Consider the following 27,346-nt stretch of genomic DNA (forward strand, 5'->3'; position numbering starts at 1 on the left):
TACTTTTTATTTGAGAAATAAGAAACCATAAAAAAATGTTTGTTTAAACTTTGAAAATCATATTATTTATTTAGTACCAAAATATAAAACTTAAGAACATTTACTAAATAAATCTTTTTTTAAATGTTGATTAAGCTTATTTAACTTAATATTTTATCATTTCAAAATAATAATTAATCAAGGCTAATAGTTATTAGATTGAATAAAAATATATAAATTTTCCTTTTACCTGTTTGGTATCATTTTCGAAATCATTATAGTAATTTAATCATTGAGGTGATCTTATTATTAAAATGATCTTTTCACTCATGATTTAGAATCACTTTGGTTGCTTAATAATCATTAGTTTTCTGGGATAAAATATCATTAATTTGGTATTGTTAAAAATCAAACATTATATTATTTGAAAATACAAAAATAATCATGCATATTCTAATAATTACACAAGTTAATGATTTCATTATTGTTTAAGGATAATAACTTGTAATATATTAGTAATATTTCATTTATTTCATAATAAAATATAATTAAATTATTAAATTAAAAAATATATTTATTGATAGGTAAATCAATTTTTATAATATAAATTATGTAAAAATTTGAATTAGAAATTAAAATTATTTATTTATTAAAATTATAACAAAAGAAAATAAAAAGATTGTATTATATATAATTAAAAAACCTAAAAAAACACAAAAATTATTTTTGAAATTGTTACAATAAATATTAGTTTGAAAATATAAAAACTTATAATATAAAATAATTATAATTTTGAGAGAAAACGAGTTTTTATTTTACTTATTAAATAGATAATATTGACTATTTTTAAGTTTACATATCTTTTCACCTCAGTGATAAAAATTTTCTATCATTTTGAATAAGAATTAAAATGCAAATTTAATCACTCATTATAATCTAAGATCATTTAACGGAGAATCATTGATTGCTTATTAAACATGACATCTAATTATTATATGTAAATCACCATGATTTTTAAGATGATCGCGTCATACCAAACACTACCCTATATTATTTTGTTAGATTATTTTTTAAAAAAGTTGGATTAACATTTACATGTGAAATATAATATAATATAATATAACTCATTTTTTAATTTAGTAATGAAAGAATTAAATGAGAAAATTAATTGTAAATAACATATGATTCGTTGATAAAATATTAAATTTTTAATTCTCATGATAAAAAGATGTATATTATTATTGATTTGTATAAAAAAGATGTGTATTCTTATTCTTTTTGTGCTTAATTTTGCCTGTAACATTTTGTTGCACATAATTAAATAATCTCTATATGCACTCGTAGACATCCAACTAGTATAATTATGATTATGGATCTCCTATATGCAAGAAATATTGTGAAGTTTATAGAAAATATATGGCAAGCTTCCATTTTATTTCCTCGAGTACCATCTAGGCTGAAAGCCCTAGAAAAAAACTGATAGGGTTTAGCTAATTCTATGGGGTCTTTAACACATTTTAGTAGGCTATTTGTAAGGGAAATTACTCTTCCATAAGCTTAAACTACAAAATGAGGAACCAAAAAAAGCCTTGATACATCACTTAAAAACCTCTCTTTCATGTATATGAAACTGTTAGGATCATGATAGCTTTGATACTAGTTAAGAATTACAATAGCTCTAATACCTTTGTTGGGCAAAAAAGCCTTCAATCAATTAAGTCAACGTAATCAAAATCAAACAATTAACACATAAGATATAATAATTTAACGTGATTTAGTCCAATCGACCTATGTTCATAAATGAAAAAAAAAGATTCATTAGTTGTAAAAAATTACAAAAATACAATCATATTAGCCATATAAATACCCATAAACTCTTTCAATCTCATTTAGTTCTATGGAGTGTTCTCAATCTAAATAAATACATACCCATGTGCACCCATACACCATACTTATATGAACCTTCTCAATCTCTTTTAGTCCACTCATAAACGTTCAAACATATACACCCATAAAACGTAAATCTTTAATAGTCCTATAAGGTGTCTGTATCATAAAATCCTACAATTCTTTTACATATTTTTTTCATACCTAACCTTATAGAAACTTCACCTATTTATAGCCATATTAACTTGCCTATTAAAAATCTATTTTTTCTTAGAATTATTCTTCTACAAGTCTTCTTATCCATCAAGTAATATTTAGCTAATCTCAAATAAAATCTCTTATGGGATTTGAGTCACTATTTCCAACAATCTCCACATTTACTCAAATTTTATTAATCATCTGTCTTTACGCTAGACATGCTTAGCTCCACTTGTAATGAAAATCTTATAATCATATTCTCTTATGTGTTTTCATGCTTTATGCAAATCAATTTTCAAAACACTAACTCGAACTATTCCTTTGAATCGAGCTCTTATATGCTTTTCTCTTTACATATATTGAACATTTAGCTCTGATACCACTTGTTAGGATCACGACGATTCTGATATCACTCGTTAAAGATTACGATAGCTTTGATATCACTAGTTGGGCAAAAAAACCTCCAATCAATTAAGCAAGTGGAAGTAAAATTAAACAATTAATCAATCATACAAGATATAATAATTTAATGTGATTCAGCCCAACCGACCTACATTCACGAATAAGAAAAAATTCATTAATTGTAGGAAATTACAAACATACAGTCATATCAACCACATCAGTACCCAAAGATGCTTTCAATCTCCTCTAGTTCTATGAAGTATTCTCAACTCAAACAAATACATACCCATATGCACACATGCATCATACCTATGTGGACCCTCTTAGTCTCTTTTAGTACATTCACAAAGATCCAGACATATTCACCCATAAATATAAATCTTTAGTAGTCTTATAAGGTGTCTATTTCATAAAACCCTATAACTCTATTACATATTTTTCTCATATATAACCTTATAAAGACTTTACATATTGATAACCATACTAACTTACTTAACAAGAATCCATTTTTCTTTAAAATTCTTCTTCTGCAAGTTTTTTTATCCATAAAGTAATATCTAACTAATCTCAAACAAATCTTTTATAAGATTTGAGTCACTATTTCCAATAAAAACATTTTTACCCCATTTGCAGGTCACCTTGCCACCATCGAACATGAAGATAAAAACCACTTCAATTTGTTCATTAACTGCAACAATTCTGGAGCCTTATTTGTCCATGGTGTAGCTGAGAAAGTAACCATTTCTGATCTCATTGAACCCGTCAATATATGTTCCTGAAACTTTCGACTTCTTTTTTCAATTGGACGGGGTTAAGAATATTGAGGGTACTTTGAAGCCATTGCCTGCAGTGCAAATAACTGAGCTTGTAGATGGTATCTTCATTGCTTGCAGCATCAACCATTCTGTTGTTAATGGTGCTTCATTTTGGCATTTTTTTTAATTCTTGGTCAAAAATTTCTCGCGGTTCTGGTCATTTATCTAAACCTCCGATATTTCGACGCCCATTTCTGGATGGTATAGATTACCCCATTTAATTTCCTTTAAAATTAAAAGAAGTAAATCCAAGATCAGTTCATACCATCAAGAAGCGGGGAAGAAAATCAGGAGTTCATACTTACATACATGCATGTGAAAATGCCAAGGTACTATGCTATGCTAAAGCATGTAAAATATATAATTAAATAGGTGCAAAACTAGAGGATACAAGCTCTCAATATCGCAATATCATTAACTGAAGGAATAAAGCCGGTAAAAATCCAAATGGGTTAATGTGTAAATTGATTTTTAACTATATCATTAAAAAAAAATTCATTATTTAGTACTTTAGCTTTGCTTTTATCAAACAATTTACACCATTCTAAAAGTATTTAGTAAAATAATGATAGGGCAGATATTGAGTACAAAAATGTACATTATCATTTTGTTAATTTCTTGTTACATCAACATATTATTAAAAGAATTGATATCTTGAGTAAATAATATGACAAAATGAAAGTTAAATATCAATTCATGAAGTTGTTAAAAGTATTAAATTATAAAGAGTAATATAATTAAAAGATCAAATTACATATTAACCTAATCCAAATAACCTGAATTTTGTAATGAAGGAATTGAATTTGGAATTGAAAGAACAAAGTAATTAATAACGCGATCCTTGATTGTTAAAAGGGAAATGGCTAGGATATTTGGGTTGTAAAACATATTTCATAGTGCTTTCTTTTTTTTTTAACTGTTGTTATAAGAAAGCACATATACTGATATACATTTTACATGATTAATTACATCTAAGTTCAATAATGCAGTTTGTAGACTGTAGGCCCATTTTATATGGAGATAAATATTCAATGAAACAATAATATTCCGCTAGAGAGCCTTATAGTTTATTTAGTACAGCAGAAAAGCACACCACACAGACTGGAAGCAAGATAAGAAAAGAGAGAGAAATTGAAAAAGAAAAGGACGGATGGGATGTTGGGTGCCTTTTAGTCTTGTAAGTACTGAAGTTTCTTTTACTTTGATGAAAGGGTCGTTTAATTTGGTTGTTTGGGGCCTTGATTTGGGCATTTGAACCTCCAAGTTTCCAAACAACTATTCTGCTTCTTGGGTTAATACTGATCAGTTTATTCCATATGCTTGGTTGATTTTATTGTCTTGTTTCCAAAATTAAGTCTGTTAGAGTCAAAATAGATGCAGTTTGATATAAAAATTGAAATTTGTTCTTGAAATAGTATCAACTTTCAAATTCATCTGCTATCAAAGGTAGAATTTTTTTTCCTGGATGTTGATTTTCCTTCCACAGGATTGTTAGAGTACTCCAGAATTATAGTTCGTCAGAATGGAAATAACACCGATGGTTTGGTTTGGACTTAGCAGGTTACTAATCGGAAAATCTAGACAAGGTGGGCAACAGTTCATGTGGCATCAGCTTTTGAGTTTTGAGTGAAGATTTTGTCTTGGAGTTAACATGGCCGATGTAAGATTCATATCCAGCAGTATAGTTCAAGCAGAAGATCACAGGGCATCAGGTAAGAGGATTGAGTTAACACCCTGGGATCTTCGTCTCCTTGCAATAGGGCATATTCAAAAGGGACTTCTTTTCCCCAAGCCTAAACCTTATCTGCAAGAGAAGGAAACTGAGAACACTCTGATCCACCACTTAAAAACCTCTCTCTCCCGCACTCTAGACTACTTTCCGCTCCTGGCAGGTCGCCTAGAAACAGCAGAACATGAAGATGACGCCATTTCCCTTTTTGTTGACTGCAACAATGCTGGAGCTTTATTTATCCATGCTGCAGCTGATGGAGTAACCATTTCTGACATCATTAAACCTGTTTGTGTTCCTCCCATTATTCACTCGTTTTTCCCACTGAATGGCCTCAACAACTATAAGGGTATTACTAACCCATTACTTGGAATACAAATAACAGATCTTGCGGATGGTATATTTGTTGGTTGCACCATCAATCATGCTGTGGCCGATGGTACATCATTCTGGCATTTCTTTAATTCATGGTCAGAAATATCTAAGGGTTCAATTCACTTATCCAAGCCACCGGTTTTTCAATGTCGGTTACCTGATGGTACTGATCTCCCCATTCGTATTCCTCAATCTTGTCTCGAACAAATCAATGAAGACTTCATTCTACCACCTCTACGAGAAAGGGTTTTCCATTTTACAAAGGAAAACATTGCAAAACTCAAAGCAAAAGCTAATGCTGAGATTGGCACCAATAACATCTCATCTCTTCAAGCTCTGATGTCTCATATTTGGAGATCTGTTATCCGCAACAAAATTTTGGACCCTAATGAGGAGACCAATTTCCGCATTGTAGTTGGCGCTAGACGAAGATTGCAGGAGCTGTCTGAAAATTACTTTGGGAATGCTATGCTGGGTCGGATTGTAAAAATGAAAGCAAAGGAGCTACTGGAACAAGGAATTGGTAACGTGGCGTGGCAAATGAACAGCGTAATTGCTAAAGTGACCGAAGAAACTTTCAAAAAATTCCTTCAGTCTTGGCCAGCAAGCCCCAAGTTGGTAACTATGAGTAATATGACAAGCAACACCCTGGTTATAAGTAGTTCTCCTCGGTTCAATATGTATGGTAATGATTTTGGATGGGGAAAGCCAATTGCAGTACGAAGCGGATCAGCAAATAAGTTTGATGGGAAGATCACATTGTTTTGTGGAGCAAAAGAAGGAAGTATTGACATTGAAGCATGCCTTTCTCCAGAGATATTGGAGGCTATGGCAAATGATCAAGAATTTATTGATATCGTCACCGTTTAACTATCTCAGTCCAAACTCTAAAGCTGAAAGTTGCTTTCATCATGATAGTATCAACTGAATTGATGTTATTGTTAATGTCGGTTTGTTCTTGGATTAATGTATTTTGAAGCAGATTGTAAGTGAAATTTAGCCTGCCATGTTTACAATTTGTGTTGTTTTGAAAATAGAAAAAATTAAAAATCATGGAAGTAATCACAATAATGAATGTTTTATGTGATTCCAATGAAGTTGAATCGGACATAAATATATGCTTCTTATGATCCAAAATTTTTTATACTTCATTTAAATGATTGGTGAAAACAATTTTCATCGTATTATTACATTATTTTGGTACTGAACATTAACAACTATATCAGTCAATTATTCATAAATCTTATTCATCAATCACATTTATAGTATTGAATGCATCCAATACATATGAATCAAAATATTAAATTTGCATGTGTCATTGGTAACACTTGGAATATTGTTATGCACATTGTTCTATTTGCTTCTTTAACAAAAGAAAATACTACTCCTTAAGTCTATTTTTTAGTACATTTTTCATATTTGAAATTTCTAAATTTACATTATCTTTCTATTTTTTAACAATTGATACTTGTAAAATATTTTTATATTTACAATATTTTCTCATATTTTTTCTCTTTCACATGAAAAATCATACCTGAGTATTAATATAATAAAAAGAGATAATGTCATAATTAATTTTTAAATTATAATAAAATATTTAATGCAATATTTGAATTTTAAAAAAATTTAATATGTTATTTAAATTATAAATCTATTAACTAATATAATATTTAAAAGATCTTTTATTTATTACATATCATCATTTTAAAATTAATTATCTTAAGATAAGTATAATATTAAATTAATAGATTTATAATTTAAATATTATATTAAAAAAATTTAAATTTAAATATCATATTAAATATTTTATTATAATTTTAAATTTATTTATGATACTAACTTAATAACTTTTAAAATTTTAAAAAACTCAACAAAAAATATCTAGAATTAATTATTTTTAAAGTTTTTTTTGCCAAATTAAATATGAATAAGAATAATGAAACGATGAATTATTATATTATTATGATGCTTAATAATAGTGGTGAAAGGCATTGATAAGTAGGCCAAGTACGCAGGAGCACAATGGAAATTCCGCAATAATCTAAAAGGTTAAAAACTCGTGTCAACACTCCACCAAGCACGATATATTCTGAACATATAGAGTTTGGAGGAAAATTAAAATATTTTGAAGAGGCCCATCGAATCTCTTCTTCAATTAAAATAAAGCCTAAAAACCTTGCAATCTGTGCTTTTTTTTCTAGAAAAGCAAATAGCATCAAACAAAAGCACGCGGAGCAAGCAAGCCGAGGTAGCGTAACTGGTGTCAGGAAGGGACAGTACGCTAGTAAATGGCGCTTCAGCGTCGACAGGTCATTGTCATTGCTTGGAGCCCACAGTTCGTAACGCATGACGGAAGCATCATTATGTTTTGTTTACCTTCAGCCACGGGTGTGGCATTCTGTTTGCCACCTGTCTACTACATGTTTTTCGTGTTGAGCGCTAATAAATGAAATGGTTTTGTTTGTTTGATTAATCTCCTATATGTAGGGTATGGCTTGTAAACTAGAAATCAGTACGGTAGAACTCAAAGAATTGACCGAGTTTAGGGAGTCGAGTGAACAGTTTTTCTTCGAGAATATATGGAAGGTGTCCGATGCATCTCGAGTGCTATGGTTCAGGCAGCAACTCAGAAGGTAGAGAATCAGAGGGTTGAGTTAACACCATGGGATTTGCATCCTCTTCTAGTCGGACCTATCCAAAAGGGACTTCTTTTTCCCAAGCCAAAACCTTCAGGAGAGAATGAAATTGATCAAAGCAACTTCATCCACCACTTGAAAACTTCCCTCTCCAACACTTTAGACTATTTTCCACCCCTGGCAGGTCGCCTAGCCACCACTGAACATGACGATGACACAATTTCCTTTTTTATTGATTGTAATAATGCTGGAGCCTTGTTTATCCATGCTGAAGCTGATGGAGTAACCATTTCTGAATTTGTTAAACCTGTTTATGTTCCTTCTATTGTTCATTCATTTTTCCCACTTAATGGATTGAAGAACTACGAGGGCATTTTCAAGCCATTACTTGGAGTGCAGGTGACAGAGCTTGTTGATGGTATTTTTGTTGGTTGCACCATAAATCATTCTGTGGCTGATGGTACATCGTTTTGGCATTTCTTTAATTCATGGTCAGAAATTTCAAGAGGTTCGATTCACATATCAAAATCCCCTGTTTTCGAATCTTCATTTATTGATGGCATCAATTTTCCAATTCGGGTTCCTCAATCTTTGGTCAAGCAATTCCATGAAGAATTAATATTACCTCCCTTGAAAGAAAGGGTTTTCCATTTCTCAAAGCAAAGCATTGCAAAACTCAAAGCAAAAGCTAATGCTGAAGTTGGCACCAACAGCATCTCATCTCTTCAAGCACTTCTATCCTATCTTTGGCGATCTGTTATCGTCAACAGAAAATTAGACCCCGATGAAGAGATGAGTTACTACATAATGATCGGTGCGAGGGCAAGAATGCACAAGCTGCCGGAAGAATATTTTGGAAATGCAGTAAAGGTTGAAAGCATAACTATGAAAGCAAAGGAACTGCAGGAACAAAGAGTTGGTGACATCGCAAAGGAAATGAACAGGGTGATTGCTACACAAACTGAAGAAAAGTTCATAAAGGACCTGGAGTCTTGGATCGCAAGTCCTAAGCTGTTAACAATGGACACTGTTATGAGAAATGTTATGGTCACAAGTAGTTCACCTCGGTTCAACATGTATGGTAACGATTTTGGATGGGGAAGACCAATTGCGGTAAGAAGTGGGTCAGCGAACAAATTTGATGGAAAGATAACCGTGTTTTGTGGAGCAAAAGAAGGAAGTATTGATATTGAAGCATGCCTATTGCCTGAGACATTGGAAGCCATGGCAAATGATCACGAATTCATGGATACAGTCATCCAACTCCAATAACTTTCTTCACCAGTCACCGTGATAATTGATGAGTACGAGTTTTTTCTCGCACCGAGGTGGATGGAAATCTTTATTATCAAATGAGAGTTCTTTTAATATTTTATCTTAAATTTGGTTTTTAAGCCACGTCACTGTTTTATCGTTGCTTCCAATGGAAAAACTACCACGTCAGCTGAATTTTGCTTTGTTTTTTATTCTAATAATAAATTACATTTGCTACAAATGAATCTTGCGCAAAGCCTCTCCAGGGATACCTTCACCTTTCCAACGGACCCATTATTTCAAATGATTCTGTGTCAGCCAGAGGGTCTGTCTGATATATTCTAATCCGTCCATTCTCAGATGCACGCAGGGACAACCATAGCGACCTTTATTGCAAGCTCTCTCATCTCCAGTGCGGAAATAAAAAACACGAACCCTTTGTATCTTCTCCTCCGGTAATGAATTTATTTCCATACTTCAATTCTAATGAGTCTGATCGATGAATATTTAATTTTGAAAAAATCAAATAATATTATACATTATCTTAATTTTTTTCACAAAATAAATGTATATAAAAATAAAATACATCAAATAAATAATTTTATTTAAAATTGTGATTAATTTTTTTGAGAATATATATAAATAAATCAATTGTTTAAAAATATATTTTTATTAAAAACAAGAAAAATAAAATACATCATTAAATAAATAAAGTTGAAATTTTGAGATTATTAGTAAAGATACTTTTCTTATAATTAATTACTTTTCTAAATTTTTATAAAGTGGTTTCAATCTTAATTTTTTATAAAATAATTTGCATGACAATAAAGAAAGAGATTTTAATCATATTTGATACATAAAATTATGATATGATAAGATAAAAAGATATTATAAATATGATTAGATTAAATAATATTATTTTATTTTATGTTTAATGTGTATAAGTATTAATATAAGATAATTTATTTATTGATCAAAATTATTTTTTTTTTAAATTTATATAATTTAAATTATTGACATAATTTTTAAGAATATAATAAGATATATAAGTTTAATCTCATAGATTAAAAATAATTTTTTTAATTTTAAAAGAATTGAATCATATTACACAAAGAATATTATAATCTTTTTTATAATCATATCCCTTTCAATTAAATATAAATTAAATATAATATAAAATAATTATCATGGTATCTATCATTTTATATATCAAATATAACTTTAAAATATAATTTAAAGTAAAAAATTATATGAAAAAGAGAAATTGAATTTCCCAGAGGAAAAGTAAAACATGGTTCATACTTAGTTGGAGATTTGGAATTTTGTTTAATTAATCAAATTATAATATAATAAAATAATTTTAAATTTTTTATAACGATGAAATTAAAATAATAACCATCATACTAAATTAAATAAAAAATGTAAATTTAAATTCAATAAATATATATATATATATATATACTGTGGTGTTTTTAAAACTTTATTCCGGAGGAAGGGAGGGGGGGGTTCTAGCTCTTATAACCGTCAGTCCTTGAATTGCGGTACCTGCTGCATATGGGAAAACCGATGCTGGCAGTGTGCATACGAGTTTCAAAGTCTTTGATGCAAATAAGTGAGCTCTTCCAAGCTAATGCACATGAAAAGAACAAAGAGAAAAATCAACTGCTTATGCTCAAAAAGTCTCCATATGGCACAATTTTTCTTGTTCAATTTTTGGATGAAAAAGACTTTAGTCCAAGTTGAACCGAAAATGCTGCCAATTGGTGTTCGGTCAATTTGGACAGCTCAAAATGCAAGTTACTTAATGATTAAGATCAATCCATCCAACTAACATTTTTTTTAAATAAAAATATGATATTTTTATTTTTATTTTTATTTTTTCGTTCATTATGGTTTTTCATTTAATCTTTAATATTTGTTCATTTTCTTTTATTAAAACTTAAATATATATATATATATAATTTAACATATTTTTTAATGTTTATACTATAATATTATATATTTATCATTTATATATAATGTAAACTTTATAATTTGAGAGAACCATAAATGTCGAGCCAAAAGTTTGGTCATTTTTCAAACGAGCTTTACTTTTTGAACCAAATCTGTTTAAAAACCTTTTTTCTTTTTTTTTTTAACTCTCTTAAATATTGAGCATGCCTTTGAAACTGGATGAGTGGACGACCCTATCACATTTTTATTTCTAATTTATTCTTTTTGTTGTTTTCTTTTTTTCTTATCCCTGATACTTTATATGCCCACATAAACCAGGTTGTTAACGGTGATAAGAACAAGGAAGGTTAAAATTGTACATTAATTAGTATAATATAGTAGAATACATACACCATTAAAAAAGTTCTAATTCATAGGTGCACAACTGAATACACTTTTAATCCGTTTGAATTTTTTAAAAACTTTTATTTTTAATTTTTACTTTTTGCTAGTGATTTAAAAGTTTTCAATGTTATATTAAGAATTTGTTTGGTCATGGTAAGACTTATTTATTGTAAAAGCAAAAATTAGGAGTTTGGTTTTTTAGAATTTAAAAAATTTTAACTTGGATGGGAAATATAGTTGAGCGTTTAGAGAAAGTTATAAATAAAAACTTTTTATAAAACTGTTAACTTTTTATAATAAGTAGTTAATGAAAAATTTTTTCGTTCTCACTCTACTCTTTAATAATTTATAGAACTATACAAAAATTATATTATTTTACATTATTTTTTATTAAATTCATTTTTTTATTATAATTAATAAAAATATTTTTTTATTTTATTTATTCTTTTCACTTAAAAACTTGTGATTTAATTTAATAAAATTGATTATTTTTGTTATTTATTTATTAAAAATATAAAAAAAATACTATATCAAATAGTTTTATCAACATTTTATAGCGTTTCTGCGTTAAGTTTGTCAAACACTATTTTAACTTTTATTTATAAAACTTTTAAAACAGCTCTACTCTAACAACATGTTTTATAAAACCTTCAGCTGGATCAAACGGACTTCAAGTATTTTTGTCTACAAACACCCCTTAACATGCATACATATTTTATATAAATACACAAAAGCTAAAGTTTTTGGTAGAAAAGAAAAAAATTTAACATAAATGTTATATTCTTTTGACACGTACAATCTTAAACAAATATTTTATGTCTTATATTTAATTATTTTGACTTGATTTTATTTAAATTTTAAAATATTTTATACAATAAATATATGTCTAAACTAATTTTATAATATATTACGATGAGATAATATTTATGAAATGTAAAAAATATTATATTTTTTTTAATTATGATGACAGTTGTATATTATTATTATTGTTGAACTCTATATATATACCAATAATATATGATGAAAACTACTTATTTGTAAAGATTTTTGCATATCATCTAAATGATATCATATTTGTGAAAGGTGAAATTTATTGTGTGCTTTCGTTTGTGATTTTATTTGTATATTATAATTGTTGATAAAATATGTAATGAAGTAATTTAGAGCAAAGACATTGTAGAAAATCTTGTATTAAACTAGATAATTTGGTGTATATTGAAATGCAATGAATTTGTAAAATGTGAAAATTATGCTTAAAGTTGTGAATTGTTTGAAATTGTGATCTTTTAATGAACTATATAGGTTCTATAATAATGATTATTATTTTAAACTTTTTGTAAAAAAAACTATGATACCGCATTATCTCAGAAATACAGTTAATACTATTTCAACCATCTAATTTCGACCCACAAACATAGACTGAAACTATTGGAGGGGTTGAAACTACGGTCACTAATGTGTATGACTTTGAATCAGCAAATAGATCTAGGGACCTCTTTTCACTGAACTTAATCCATTGCAACAATAGGATCGTCTAACTTTGTTTGTAGTCTGTCATTTGTGTATTCTAAGGCTCATTAACCTCAGATAGAATAAGGAATTAATGAGTTGAAGACTAAGTTAAGAATTGGGTTTAGGTCATTCATAGATTAGATGATGCAGTTGATGGGGTCTAAACAAACTACACCATCGCAATATTCTAAACTTAATGATGACATCGAAAATTTTAGATCATAAGGTGCAGCAACAACATAATGACATTTTTTTTTTTTTTGGATTTGTATGAAATATTTAATGGATTGATGTTATGGATGTTTGATGGATGTTTTATGATGTATTTGATGAATGTTATATGGATTTGATATTCTAATTAATAATAACATATTTAAATAATTACACATGTTTAAATTGTAATTTACAGGGTTCGAATATAATTACATGTTTTTTTGAATAATTATAAATGTTTTTATAATGACAGCTTTAATACTACTTGTTAAGAATTACAACAGCTCTAATATCATTTGTTGGGCAAAAAAGCCTTCAATCAATTAAGTCAGTGGAATCAAAATCAAACAATTAACACACAAGAGATAATAATTTAACGTGATTTAGCCCAATCGACTTATGTTCATAAATGAGAAAAAAAGATTTATTAGTTGTAGAAAATTATAAAAATACAATCATATTAGCCATATCAATACCCATCAATCTCATTTAGTTCTATAGAGTGTTCTCAATCTAAATAAATATATATCCATGTGCACCTATACACCATACTTATGTGGACCTTCTCAATCTCTTCTAGTCCACTCATAAACGTTCAAACATATATACCCATAAAATGTAAATCTTTAATAGTCCTATAAGGTGTCTGTATCATAAAATCTTACAATTTTTTTACATCTTTTTCTCATACCTAACCTTATAAAAACTTCACATATTTATAGTCATACTAACTTGGCTATTAAAACTCTATTTTTCTTAAAATTATTTTTCTACAAGTCTTCTTATCCATCAAGTAATATTTAGCTAATCTCAAATAAAATCTCTTATAGAATTTAAGTTACTATTTTCAACAATCTTCATATTTACTCAAATTCTATTAATCATCTGTCTTTACGCTAGACATGCTTGGCTCCACTTGTAATGAAAATTTTATAATCATCTTCTCCTATGTGTTTTCATGCTTTATGCAAATCAATTTTCAAAACACTAACTCGAACTCTTCCTTTGAATCGAGCTTCTCTATGCTTTCCTCTTCACATATATTGAACATTTAACTCTGATACCACTTGTTAAGATCATGATGATTCTAATATCACTCGTTAAAGATTACGATAGCTTTGATATCACTAGTTGGGCAAAAAAACCTCCAATCAATTAAGCCAATGGAAGTAAAATTAAACAATTAATCAATCATACAAGATATAATAATTTAATGTGATTCGGCCTAACCGGCCTACATTCATGAATAAGAAAAAATTCATTAATTATAGGAAATTACAAACATACAATCATATCAATCACATCAGTACCCAAAGATACTTTCAATCTCCTCTAGTTCTATAGAGTATTCTCAACTCAAACAAATACATACCCATATGCACACATGCATCATACCTATATGGACCCTCTTAATCTCTTCTAGTACATTCACAAAGATCCAGACATACACACCCATAAAATATAAATCTTTAGTAGTTCTATAGGGTGTCTATCTCATAAAACCCTATAACTCTATTACATATTTTTCTCATATATAACCTTATAAAGACTTTACATATTGATAACCATACTAACTTACTTAACAAGAATCCATTTTTCTTTAAAATTCTTCTTCTGCGAGTCTTTTCATCCATCAAGTAATATCTATCTAATCTCAAACAAATCTTTTATGAGATTTGAGTCACTATTCCCAATAAAAACATTTTTACCCCATTTGCAGGTCACCTTGCCACCATTGAACATGAAGATAAAAACCACTTCAATTTGTTTATTAATTGCAACAATTCTGAAGCCTTATTTGTCTATGGTGTAGCTGAGAAAGTAACCATTTCTGATCTCATTGAACTCGTCAATATATGTTCCTGAAACTTTCAACTCCTTTTTCCAATTGGATGGGGTTAAGAATATTGAGGGTACTTTGAAGCCATTGCCTGCAGTGCAAATAACTGAGCTTGTAGATGGTATCTTCATTGCTTGCAGCATCAACCATTCTGTTGTTAATGGTGCTTCATTTTGGCATTTTTTTAATTCTTGGTGAGAAATTTCTCGTGGTTCTGGTCATTTATCTAAACCTCTGATATTTCGACGACCACTTCTGGATGGTATAGATTACCCCATTTGATTTCCTTTAAAATTAAAAGAAGTAAATCCAAGATCAGTTCATACCATCAAGAAGCGGGGAAGAAAATCAAGAGTTCATACTTACATACATGCATGTGAAAATGCCAAGGTACTATGCTATGCTAAAGCATGTAAAATATATAATTAAATAGGTGCAAAACTAGAGGATACAAGCTCTCAATATCACAATGTCATTAACTGAAGGAATAAAGCCGGTAAAAATCCAAATGGGTTAATGTGTAAATTGATTTTTAACTATATCATTAAAAAAAAATTCATTATTTAGTACTTTAGCTTTGCTTTTATCAAACAATTTACACCATTCTAAAAGTATTTAGTAAAATAATGATAGGGCGGATATTGAGTACAAAAATGTACATTATCATTTTGTTAATTTCTTGTTACATCAACATATTATTAAAAGAATTGATATCTTGAGTAAATAATATGACAAAATGAAAGTTAAATATCAATTCATGAAGTTGTTAAAAGTATTAAATTATAAAGAGTAATATAATTAAAAGATCAAATTACATATTAACCTAATCCAAATAACCTGAATTTTGTAATGAAGGAATTGAATTTGGAATTGAAAGAACAAAGTAATTAATAACGCGATCCTTGATTGTTAAAAGGGAAATGGCTAGGATATTTGGGTTGTAAAACATATTTCATAGTGCTTTCTTTTTTTTTTAACTGTTGTTATAAGAAAGCACATATACTGATATACATTTTACATGATTAATTACATCTAAGTTCAATAATGCAGTTTGTAGACTGTAGGCCCATTTTATATGGAGATAAATATTCAATGAAACAATAATATTCCGCTAGAGAGCCTTATAGTTTATTTAGTACAGCAGAAAAGCACACCACACAGACTGGAAGCAAGATAAGAAAAGAGAGAGAAATTGAAAAAGAAAAGGACGGATGGGATGTTGGGTGCCTTTTAGTTTTGTAAGTACTGAAGTTTCTTTTACTTTGATGAAAGGGTCGTTTAATTTGGTTGTTTGGGGCCTTGATTTGGGCATTTGAACCTCCAAGTTTCCAAACAACTATTCTGCTTCTTGGGTTAATACTGATCAGTTTATTCCATATGCTTGGTTGATTTTATTGTCTTGTTTCCAAAATTAAGTCTGTTAGAGTCAAAATAGATGCAGTTTGATGTAAAAATTGAAATTTGTTCTTGAAATAGTATCAACTTTCAAATTCATCTGCTATCAAAGGTAGAATTTTTTTTTTCCTGGATGTTGATTTTCCTTCCACAGGATTGTTAGAGTACTCCAGAATTATAGTTCGTCAGAATGGAAATAACACCGATGGTTTGGTTTGGACTTAGCAGGTTACTAATCGGAAAATCTAGACAAGGTGGGCAACAGTTCATGTGGCATCAGCTTTTGAGTTTTGAGTGAAGATTTTGTCTTGGAGTTAACATGGCCGATGTAAGATTCATATCCAGCAGTATAGTTCAAGCAGAAGATCACAGGGCATCAGGTAAGAGGATTGAGTTAACACCCTGGGATCTTCGTCTCCTTGCAATAGGGCATATTCAAAAGGGACTTCTTTTCCCCAAGCCTAAACCTTATCTGCAAGAGAAGGAAACTGAGAACACTCTGATCCACCACTTAAAAACCTCTCTCTCCCGCACTCTAGACTACTTTCCGCTCCTGGCAGGTCGCCTAGAAACAGCAGAACATGAAGATGACGCCATTTCCCTTTTTGTTGACTGCAACAATGCTGGAGCTTTATTTATCCATGCTGCAGCTGATGGAGTAACCATTTCTGACATCATTAAACCTGTTTGTGTTCCTCCCATTATTCACTCGTTTTTCCCACTGAATGGCCTCAACAACTATAAGGGTATTACTAACCCATTACTTGGAATACAAATAACAGATCTTGCGGGTGGTATATTTGTTGGTTGCACCATCAATCATGCTGTGGCCGATGGTACATCATTCTGGCATTTCTTTAATTCATGGTCAGAAATATCTAAGGGTTCAATTCACTTATCCAAGCCACCGGTTTTTCAATGTCGGTTACCTGATGGTACTGATCTCCCCATTCGTATTCCTCAATCTTGTCTCGAACAAATCAATGAAGACTTCATTCTACCACCTCTACGAGAAAGGGTTTTCCATTTTACAAAGGAAAACATTGCAAAACTCAAAGCAAAAGCTAATGCTGAGATTGGCACCAATAACATCTCATCTCTTCAAGCTCTGATGTCTCATATTAGGAGATCTGTTATCCGCAACAAAATTTTGGACCCTAATGAGGAGACCAATTTCCGCATTGTAGTTGGCGCTAGACGAAGATTGCAGTAGCTGTCTGAAAATTACTTTGGGAATGCTATGCTGGGTCGGATTGTAAAAATGAAAGCAAAGGAGCTACTGGAACAAGGAATTGGTAACGTGGCGTGGCAAATGAACAGCGTAATTGCTAAAGTGACCGAAGAAACTTTCAAAAAATTCCTTCAGTCTTGGCCAGCAAGCCCCAAGTTGGTAACTATGAGTAATATGACAAGCAACACCCTGGTTATAAGTAGTTCTCCTCGGTTCAATATGTATGGTAATGATTTTGGATGGGGAAAGCCAATTGCAGTACGAAGCGGATCAGCAAATAAGTTTGATGGGAAGATCACATTGTTTTGTGGAGCAAAAGAAGGAAGTATTGACATTGAAGCATGCCTTTCTCCAGAGATATTGGAGGCTATGGCAAATGATCAAGAATTTATTGATATCGTCACCGTTTAACTATCTCAGTCCAAACTCTAAAGCTGAAAGTTGCTTTCATCATGATAGTATCAACTGAATTGATGTTATTGTTAATGTCGGTTTGCTCTTGGATTAATGTATTTTGAAGCAGATTGTAAGTGAAATTTAGCCTGCCATGTTTACAATTTGTGTTGTTTTGAAAATAGAAAAAATTAAAAATCATGGAAGTAATCACAATAATGAATGTTTTATGTGATTCCAATGAAGTTGAATCGGACATAAATATATGCTTCTTATGATCCGAAATTTTTTATACTTCATTTAAATGATTGGTGAAAACAATTTTTATTATATTATTATATTATTTTGGTACTGAACATTAACAACTATATCAGTCAATTATTCATAAATCTTATTCATCAATCACATTTACAGTATTGAATGCATCCAATACATATGAATCAAAATATTAAATTTGCATGTGTCATTGGTAACACTTGGAATATTGTTATGCACATTGTTCTATTTGCTTCTTTAACACAAGAAAATACTACTCCTTAAGTCTATTTTTTAGTACATTTTTCATATTTGAAAATTTCTAAATTTACATTATCTTTCTATTTTTTAACAATTGATACTTGTAAAATATTTTTATATTTACAATGTTTTCTCATATTTGTTCTCTTTCACATGAAAAATCATACCTGAGTATTAATATAATAAAAAGAGATAATGTCATAATTAATTTTTAAATTATAATAAAATATTTAATGTAGTATTTAAATTTTAAAAAAATTTAATATGTTATTTAAATTATAAATCTATTAATTAATATAATATTTAAAAGATCTTTTATTTATTACATATCATCATTTTAAAATTAATTATCTTAAGATAAGTATAATATTAAATTAATAGATTTATAATTTAAATATTATATTAAAAAAATTTTAAATTTAAATATCATATTAAATATTTTATTATAATTTTAAATTTATTTATGATACTAACTTAATAAATTTTAAAATTTTAAAAAACTCAACAAAAAATATCTAAAATTAATTATTTTTAAAGTTTTTTTTGCCAAATTAAATATGAATAAGAATAATGAAACGATGAATTATTATATTATTATGATGCTTAATAATAGTGGTGAAAGGCATTGATAAGTAGGCCAAGTACCCAGGAGCAGAATGGAAATTCCGCAATAATCTAAAAGGTTAAAAACTCGTGTCAACAATCCACCAAGCACGATATATTCTGAACATATAGAGTTCGGGGGAAAATTAAAATATTTTGAAGAGGCCCATCGAATCTCTTCTTAATTAAAATAAAGCCTAAAAACCTTGCAATCTGTGCTTTTTTTTTTTAAATGGAAATAGCATCAAACAAAAGCACGTGGAGCCAGCAAGCCGAGGTAGCGTAACTGGTGTCAGGAAGGGACAGTACGCTAGTAAATGGCGCTTCAGCGTCGACAGGTCATTGTCATTGCTTGGAGCCCACAGTTCGTAACGCATGACGGAAGAATCATTATGTTTTGTTTATCTTCAGCCACGGGTGTGGCATTATGTTTGCCACCTGTCGACTACATGTTTTTCGTGTTGAGCGCTAATAAATGAAATGGTTTTGTTTGTTTGGTTAATCTCCTATATATGTAGGGTATGGCTTGTAAACTAGAAATCAGTACGGTAGAACTCAAAGAATTGACCGAGTTTAGGGAGTCGAGTGAACAGTTTTACTTGGAGAATATATGGAAGGTGTCCGATGTATCTCGAGTGCTATGGTTCAGGCAGCAACTCAGAAGGTAGAGAATCAGAGGGTTGAGTTAACACCATGGGATTTGCATCTTCTTCTAGTCGGACCTATCCAAAAGGGACTTCTTTTTCCCAAGCCAAAACCTTCAGGAGAGAATGAAATTGATCAAAGCAACTTCATCCACCACTTGAAAACTTCCCTCTCCAACACTTTAGACTATTTTCCACCCCTGGCGGGTCGCCTAGCGACCACTGAACATGACGATGACACAATTTCCTTTTTTATTGATTGTAATAATGCTGGAGCCTTGTTTATCCATGCTGAAGCTGATGGAGTAACCATTTCTGAATTTGTTAAACCTGTTTATGTTCCTTCTATTGTTCATTCATTTTTCCCACTTAATGGATTGAAGAACTACGAGGGCATTTTCAAGCCATTACTTGGAGTGCAGGTGACAGAGCTTGTTGATGGTATTTTTGTTGGTTGTACCATAAATCATTCTGTGGCTGATGGTACATCGTTTTGGCATTTCTTTAATTCATGGTCAGAAATTTCAAGAGGTTCGATTCACATATCAAAATCCCCTGTTTTCGAATCTTCATTTATTGATGGCATCAATTTTCCGATTCGGGTTCCTCAATCTTTGGTCAAGCAATTCCATGAAGAATTAATATTACCTCCCTTGAAAGAAAGGGTTTTCCATTTCTCAAAGCAAAGCATTGCAAAACTCAAAGCAAAAGCTAATGCTGAAGTTGGCACCAACAGCATCTCATCTCTTCAAGCACTTCTATCTTATCTTTGGCGATCTGTTATCCTCAACAGAAAATTAGACCCCGATGAAGAGATGAGTTACTATATATTGATCGGTGCGAGGGCAAGAATGCACAAGCTGCCGGAAGAATATTTTGGAAATGCAGTAAAGGTTGAAAGCATAACTATGAAAGCAAAGGAACTGCAGGAGCAAAGAGTTGGTGACATCGCAAAGGAAATGAACAGGGTGATTGCTACACAAACTGAAGAAAAGTTCATAAAGGACTTGGAGTCTTGGATCGCAAGTCCTAAGCTGTTAACAATGGACACTGTTATGAGAAATGTTATGGTCACAAGTAGTTCACCTCGGTTCAACATGTATGGTAACGATTTTGGATGGGGAAGACCAATTGCAGTAAGAAGTGGGTCAGCGAACAAATTTGATGGAAAGATAACCGTGTTTTGTGGAGCAAAAGAAGGAAGTATTGATATTGAAGCATGCCTATTGCCTGAGACATTGGAAGCCATGGCAAATGATCACGAATTCATGGATACAGTCATCCAACCCCAATAACTTTCTTCACCAGTCACCATGATAATAGATCAGTACGAGTTTTTTCTCGCACCGAGGTGGATGGAAATCTTTATTATCAAATGAGAGTTCTTTTAATATTTTTTCTTAAATTTGGTTTTTAAGCCACGTCACTGTTTTATCGTTGCTTCCAATGGAAAAACTACCACGTCAGCTGAATTTTGCTTTGTTTTTTATTCTAGTAATAAATTACATTTGCTACGAATGAATCTTGCGCAAAGCCTCTCCAGGGATACCTTTGCCTTTCCCACTGACCCATTATTTCAAATGATTCTGTGTCAGCCAGAGGGTCTGTCTGATATATTCTAGTCGGTCCATCCTCAGATGCATGCAGGGACAACCATGGCGACCCTTATTGCAAGCTCTCTCATCTCCAGTGCGGAAATAAAAAACACGAACCCTTTGTATCTTCTCCTCCGGTAATGAATTTATTTCCATACTTCAATTCTAATGAGTCTGATCAATGAATATTTAATTTTGAAAAAATCAAATAATATTATACATTATCTTAATTTTTTTCACAAAATAAATGTATATAAAAATAAAATACATCAAATAAATAATTTTATTTAAAATTGTGATTAATTTTTTTGAAAATATATATAAATAAATCAATTGTTTAAAAATATATTTTTATTAAAAATAAGAAAAATAAAATACATCATTAAATAAATAAAGTTGAAGTTTTGAGATTATTAGTAAAGATACTTTTCTAAATTTTTATAAAGTGGTTTCAATCTTAATTTTTTATAAAATAATTTGCATGACAATAAAGAAAGAGATTTTAATCATATTTGATACATAAAATTATGGTAGGATAAGATTAGATTAAATAATATTATTTTATTTTATGTTTGATGTGTATAAGTATTAATATAAGATAATTTATTTATTGATCAAAATTATTTTTTTTTAAATTTATATAATTTAAATTTTTGACATAATTTTTAAGAGTATAATAAGAAATGTAAGTTTAATTTCATAGATTAAAAATAAATTTCTTAACTTTAAGAAAATTAAATCATCTTATACTAAGAATATTATAATCTTTTTTATAGTCATATCCCTTTCAATTAAATATAAATCAAATATAACATAAAATAATTATCATATTATTATATCTATCATTTTATGTATCAAATATAACTTTAAAATGTAATTCAAAGTAAAAAATTATATGAAAAAGAGAAATTGGAATTCCCCAAAGGAAAAGTAAAACATGGTTCATACGTAGTTGGAGATTTGGAATTTTGTTTAATTAATCAAATTATAATATAATAAATTAATTTTAATTTTTTTATAATGATGAAATTAAAATAATAACCATAATACTATATTAAATAAAAATTTAAATTTAAATTCAATAAATATATGTATATATATATATATATATATATTGCTTTCAACTTGTTATACAACAAATTGAAAGCAATATATATACTGTGGTGTTTTTAAAACTTTATTCTTGGGGGGGGGGGGGGGGGGGGGGGGCTTCTAACTCTTATTACCGTCAGTCCTTGAATTGCGGTACCTGCTGCATATGGGAAAACCGACGCCGGCAGTGTGCATACGAGTTTCAAAGTCTTTGATGCAAATAAGTGAGCTCTTCCAAGCTAATGCACATGAAAAGAACAAAGAAAAAAATCAACTGCTTATGCTCAAAAAGTCTCCATATGGCACAATGTTTCTTGTTCAAATTTTGGATGAAAAAGACTTTAGTCCAAGTTGAACCGAAAATGCTGCCAATTGGTGTTCGGTCAATTTGAACAGCTCAAAATGCAAGTTACTTAATGATTAAGCTCAATCCATCCAACTAACATTTTTTCAAAATAAAAATATGATATTTTTATTTTTATTTTTATTTTTTCGTTCATTATGGTTTTTCATTTAATCTTTAATATTTGTTCTTTTTCTTTTATTAAAACTTAAATATATATATATATAATTTAACATATTTTTTAATGTTTATACTATAATATTATATATTTATCATTTATATATAATGTAAACTATATAATTTGAGAGAACCATAAATGTCGAGCCAAAAGTTTGGTCATTTTTCAAACGAGCTTTACTTTTTGAACCAAATCTGTTTAAAAACCTTTTTTCTTTTTTTTTTTAACTCTCTTAAATATTGAGCATGCCTTTGAAACTGGATGAGTGGACGACCCTATCACATTTTTATTTCTAATTTATTCTTTTTGTTGTTTTCTTTTTTTCTTATCCCTGATACTTTATATGCCCACATAAACCAGGTTGTTAACGGTGATAAGAACAAGGAAGGTTAAAATTGTACATTAATTAGTATAATATAGTAGAATACATACACCATGAAAAAAGTTGTAATTCATAGGTGCACAGCTGAATACCCTTTTAATCCGTTTGAATTTTTAAAAAACTTTTATTTTTAATTTTTACTTTTTGCTAGTGATTTAAAAGTTTTCAATGTTATATTAAGAATTTGTTTGGTCATGGAATGACTTATTTATTGTAAAAGCAAAAATTAGGTGTTTGGTTTTTTAGAATTTTAAAAATTTTAACTTGGATGGGAAATAGAGTTGAGCGTTTAGAGGAAGTTATAAATAAAAACTTTTTATAAAAGTGTTAATTTTAATAATAAGTAGTTAATGAAAAATTTTTACATTCTCACTCTACTCTTTAATAATTTATAGAACTATACAAAAATTATATTATTTTACATTATTTTTTATTAAATTCATTTTTTTATTATAATTAATAAAAATATTTTTTATTTTATTTTTCTTTTCACTTAAAAACTTGTGATTTAATTTAATAAAATTGATTATTTTTGTTATTTATTTATTAAAAATATAAAAAAAATACTATATCAAATAGTTTTATCAACATTTTATAGGGCTTTGCGTTAAGTTTGTCAAACACTATTTTAACTTTTATTTATAGAACTTTAAAACAGCTCTACTCTAACAACATGTTTTATAAAACCTTCGGCTGGACCAAACGGACTTCAAGTATTTTTGTCTACAAACACCCCTTAACATGCATACATATTTTATATAAATACACAAAAGCTAAAGTTTTTGGTAGAAAAGAAAAAAATTTAACATAAATGGTATATTCTTTTGACACGTACAATCTTAAACAAATATTTTGTGTCTTATATTTAATTATTTTGACTTGATTTTATTTAAATTTTAAAATATTTTATACAATAAATTATATGTCTAAACTAATTTTATAATATATTGCGATGAGATAATATTTATGAAATGTAAAAAATATTACATTTCTTTTAATTATGATGACAGTTGTATATTATGATTATTGTTGAACTCTATATATATGCCAATAATATATGGTGAAAACTACTTATTTGTAAAGATTTTTGCATATTATTTAAATGATATCACATTTGTGAAAGGTGAAATATATTGTGTGTTTTCATTTGTGATTCTATTGATATATTATAATTGTTGATAAAATATGTAGTGAAGTAATTTAGAGCAAAGACATTGTAGAAAATCTTGTATTAAACTAGATAATTTGGTGTATATTGAAATGCAATGAATTTGTAAAATGTGAAAATTATGCTTAAAGTTGTGAATTGTTTGAAGTTGTGATCTTTTAATGAACTATATAGGTTTTATAATAATGATTATTGTTTTAAACTTTTTGTAAAAAAACTATGCTACCACATTATCTCATAAATACGGTAAATACTATTTCAATCATCCAAATTTCAACCCACAATGTGTATTGGAGGGGTTGAAACTACGCTCACTAATGTGTATGACTTTGAATAAGCAAATAGATCTAGGGACCTCCTTCACTCAACTTAATCCATTGTAATAATAGGATCGTCTAACTTTGTTTGTAGTCCGTCATTTGTGTATTCCAAGGCTCATTAGTTGAAGACTGAGTTGGGAATTGGGTTTAGGTTATTCATAGATTAGATGATGCAATTGATGGGGTCTAAACAAACTACACCATCGCAATATTCTAAACCTAATGATGACATTGAAAATTTTAGATCATAAGGTGCAGCAACAGCATAATGACATTTTTTTTTTTGGATTTATATGAAATATTTAATGGATGGATGCTATGGATGTTTGATGGATGTTTTATGATGTATTTGATGAATGTTATATGGATTTGATATTCTAATTAATAATAACATATTTAAATAATTACACATGTTTAAATTGTAATTTACAGGGTTTGAATATAATTACATGTTTTTTTGAATAATTATAAATGTTTTTATTTAAATTATTGATGAAATTATACTTTTATCAATAAAATTTATTGACAGAAAAATCCCTTTATGATAATTTTCATGCTTATTATTGAGGAAATTTCATTATTACCAATAGAATTTTTATCATTGTCGATGGATTTATTGACAGAAAAAAAAAAAAAAACCCTTTATAGATAGATTTATCAATGAAAAATTTCATAGGTAATTAACGAATAAGTAAAACTGTTGGTAATAAATTCGTCAATAATTATTGATAAAATTTACAAACGAATTTTTCGTTGGTAATTACCAATGAATTTCAATCATTATTGACGAAATAGTATTACTAACATATCTAATATCGATGAAATTTTTTTATTATTAGAACCATTGCTAATGCTATTACTAATGAATTTTTAACTTTTATCGATAAAAAATTTCGTCAATAAAACCAAAATTTTTAATAGGGTGAGATGATAAAAACTGTCTGCGATGACAAATAAGAGATTACAAACATAAGTTAGAAAACAAGATCAAGGATCAGCATAAATTTTCCCATCACTCAACAACAGGATTTACCTTTTGTATGATTTCCCAACTGAAAGCTTTTCACATGAAGCATGTTTTGTTTTGCAATCCTTGCCCAAAACCAAAATTTCAACAAAATATTCGATGTGTATGTATTAAAGTAAAAGTCTTTAGAGCATAAGAAGATGTTAGTGGATTGGTCTTTATTGCATTGAAAGTTGATCACAACTTTCATGTGAAGAGAATTGGGTTGTAAAACCTAAACGTTTATTTGCTTCTGGATCACATATTTCTCTGATATTTATAAAACCCTAAACAAATTTCATGCCACAATATTTGATTATGGGACATCATGATTCATGGAAAACGAGTGGCCCCAATGCAAACATTGAGGCACATGTATCACGATGCTATTGCTAGCTCTTTCATTTCCCTCATTTGGCGAAAGAAACAGCCACCGCGTTGGATGTCATATTCTCTTCTGTTCCAGACTAGTTTAGAAAAAAAAAAAACATTTTATTTCTTTTGAGAATCCAAAGTTTCCCTATATTTTTTTCACGTGTTCATTCTTTTACCAGCAGTTAACTCATAATTAAATGACTATCATTTGCAAAAAATTTAAATTTCATTAGTTAATTATTAAATCATGTAATAATTAATTATATAAATATAATATTTTATTATGAGTCTAATTTCAAACAAAAAAAATTAATTACATTTTTTATTATTTACCTTAAATTATTCCTAATTAAATCCATATAAAAGATATTATATTATTTTTTTATTAGTATCATTAATACGTAATATAATAATTAATATTGTATCCTTTTTTTTGGATAATATTATAATTAGACAAACAAATTTAATTATTAAACCAAATCAATATATGAATGACAAATTAATACTAAAATTTCAGATAATAGAAAATTAATATTGCACATATTTTGAATATGTAAGTTAAAAATTACCCATTTAAACATAATTATAGCCATAAATTGATAGATTCAATTTCTAAAAAGTCCAACTATAGCATAATTCTTCAATGCATGCATCCCAAAAGGGAATACAAACATCTTAGATAATCATGATTTCTCTTTTATTTTATTGCATTGTTGTATAAATCATAATTATCAAAACCAAATCAGATATTCAATTGTTCAAGATTTTAGATCATTGGGTTAATGATTCAACCATTGGGTCAATCAAATCAATTGTCGATTTAATAAAAAATATTATATAAAATATAAATATTTTAAAAATTCAAAATTCAAAATTTTAACTCAAGTTATAGTTTAATAATTCAACCATAAAACTATAAATTTTAAGG

At 28.9% G+C, this 27,346-nt stretch overlaps 1 protein-coding gene and 3 pseudogenes across 3 annotated transcripts; all 4 read left to right on the forward strand.

Moving 5' to 3' along the window:
• The first annotated feature begins 4,332 nt into the window (after positions 1 to 4,332).
• Positions 4,333 to 6,490, forward strand: LOC111292388 (putative acetyltransferase At3g50280). Of its 2 annotated transcripts, none has more exons than XM_022884762.2 (2): positions 4,333 to 4,458; positions 4,842 to 6,490. In XM_022884762.2, the coding sequence occupies exon 2, from the start codon at positions 4,933 to 4,935 to the stop codon at positions 6,253 to 6,255; it is 1,323 nt and encodes a 440-aa protein (XP_022740497.1). In that variant the 5' UTR covers positions 4,333 to 4,458; positions 4,842 to 4,932; the 3' UTR covers positions 6,256 to 6,490. The 2 variants fall into 2 exon arrangements, with proteins under 2 accessions (XP_022740497.1, XP_089622680.1); XM_089766554.1 differs by having other exon boundaries at positions 4,378 to 4,727.
• Positions 6,491 to 7,812: 1,322 nt separating this feature from the next.
• Positions 7,813 to 9,275, forward strand: LOC111292034 (putative acetyltransferase At3g50280 pseudogene; annotated as a pseudogene).
• Positions 9,276 to 16,289: 7,014 nt separating this feature from the next.
• Positions 16,290 to 18,398, forward strand: LOC111292541 (putative acetyltransferase At3g50280; annotated as a pseudogene). Its single transcript, XR_016345954.1, has 2 exons — positions 16,290 to 16,415; positions 16,801 to 18,398. The product of XR_016345954.1 is annotated as a putative acetyltransferase At3g50280 (transcript).
• A 1,415-nt stretch (positions 18,399 to 19,813) lies between these two features.
• LOC111292102 (putative acetyltransferase At3g50280 pseudogene) lies at positions 19,814 to 21,232 on the forward strand (annotated as a pseudogene).
• The last annotated feature ends 6,114 nt before the right edge of the window (positions 21,233 to 27,346 follow it).

Source organism: Durio zibethinus, chromosome 10 (assembly GCF_047325235.1).
Source record: "Durio zibethinus cultivar Kanyao isolate XHJ-2024 chromosome 10, ASM4732523v1, whole genome shotgun sequence".
In the NCBI taxonomy this organism is placed as follows: Eukaryota; Viridiplantae; Streptophyta; class Magnoliopsida; order Malvales; family Malvaceae; genus Durio; species Durio zibethinus.

What these genes read in the sequence shown, in the direction of transcription:
- LOC111292388 (XM_022884762.2), top strand. Translation starts at nt 4,933, where the DNA reads ATGGCCGATGTAAGATTCATATCCAGCAGTATAGTTCAAGCAGAAGAT.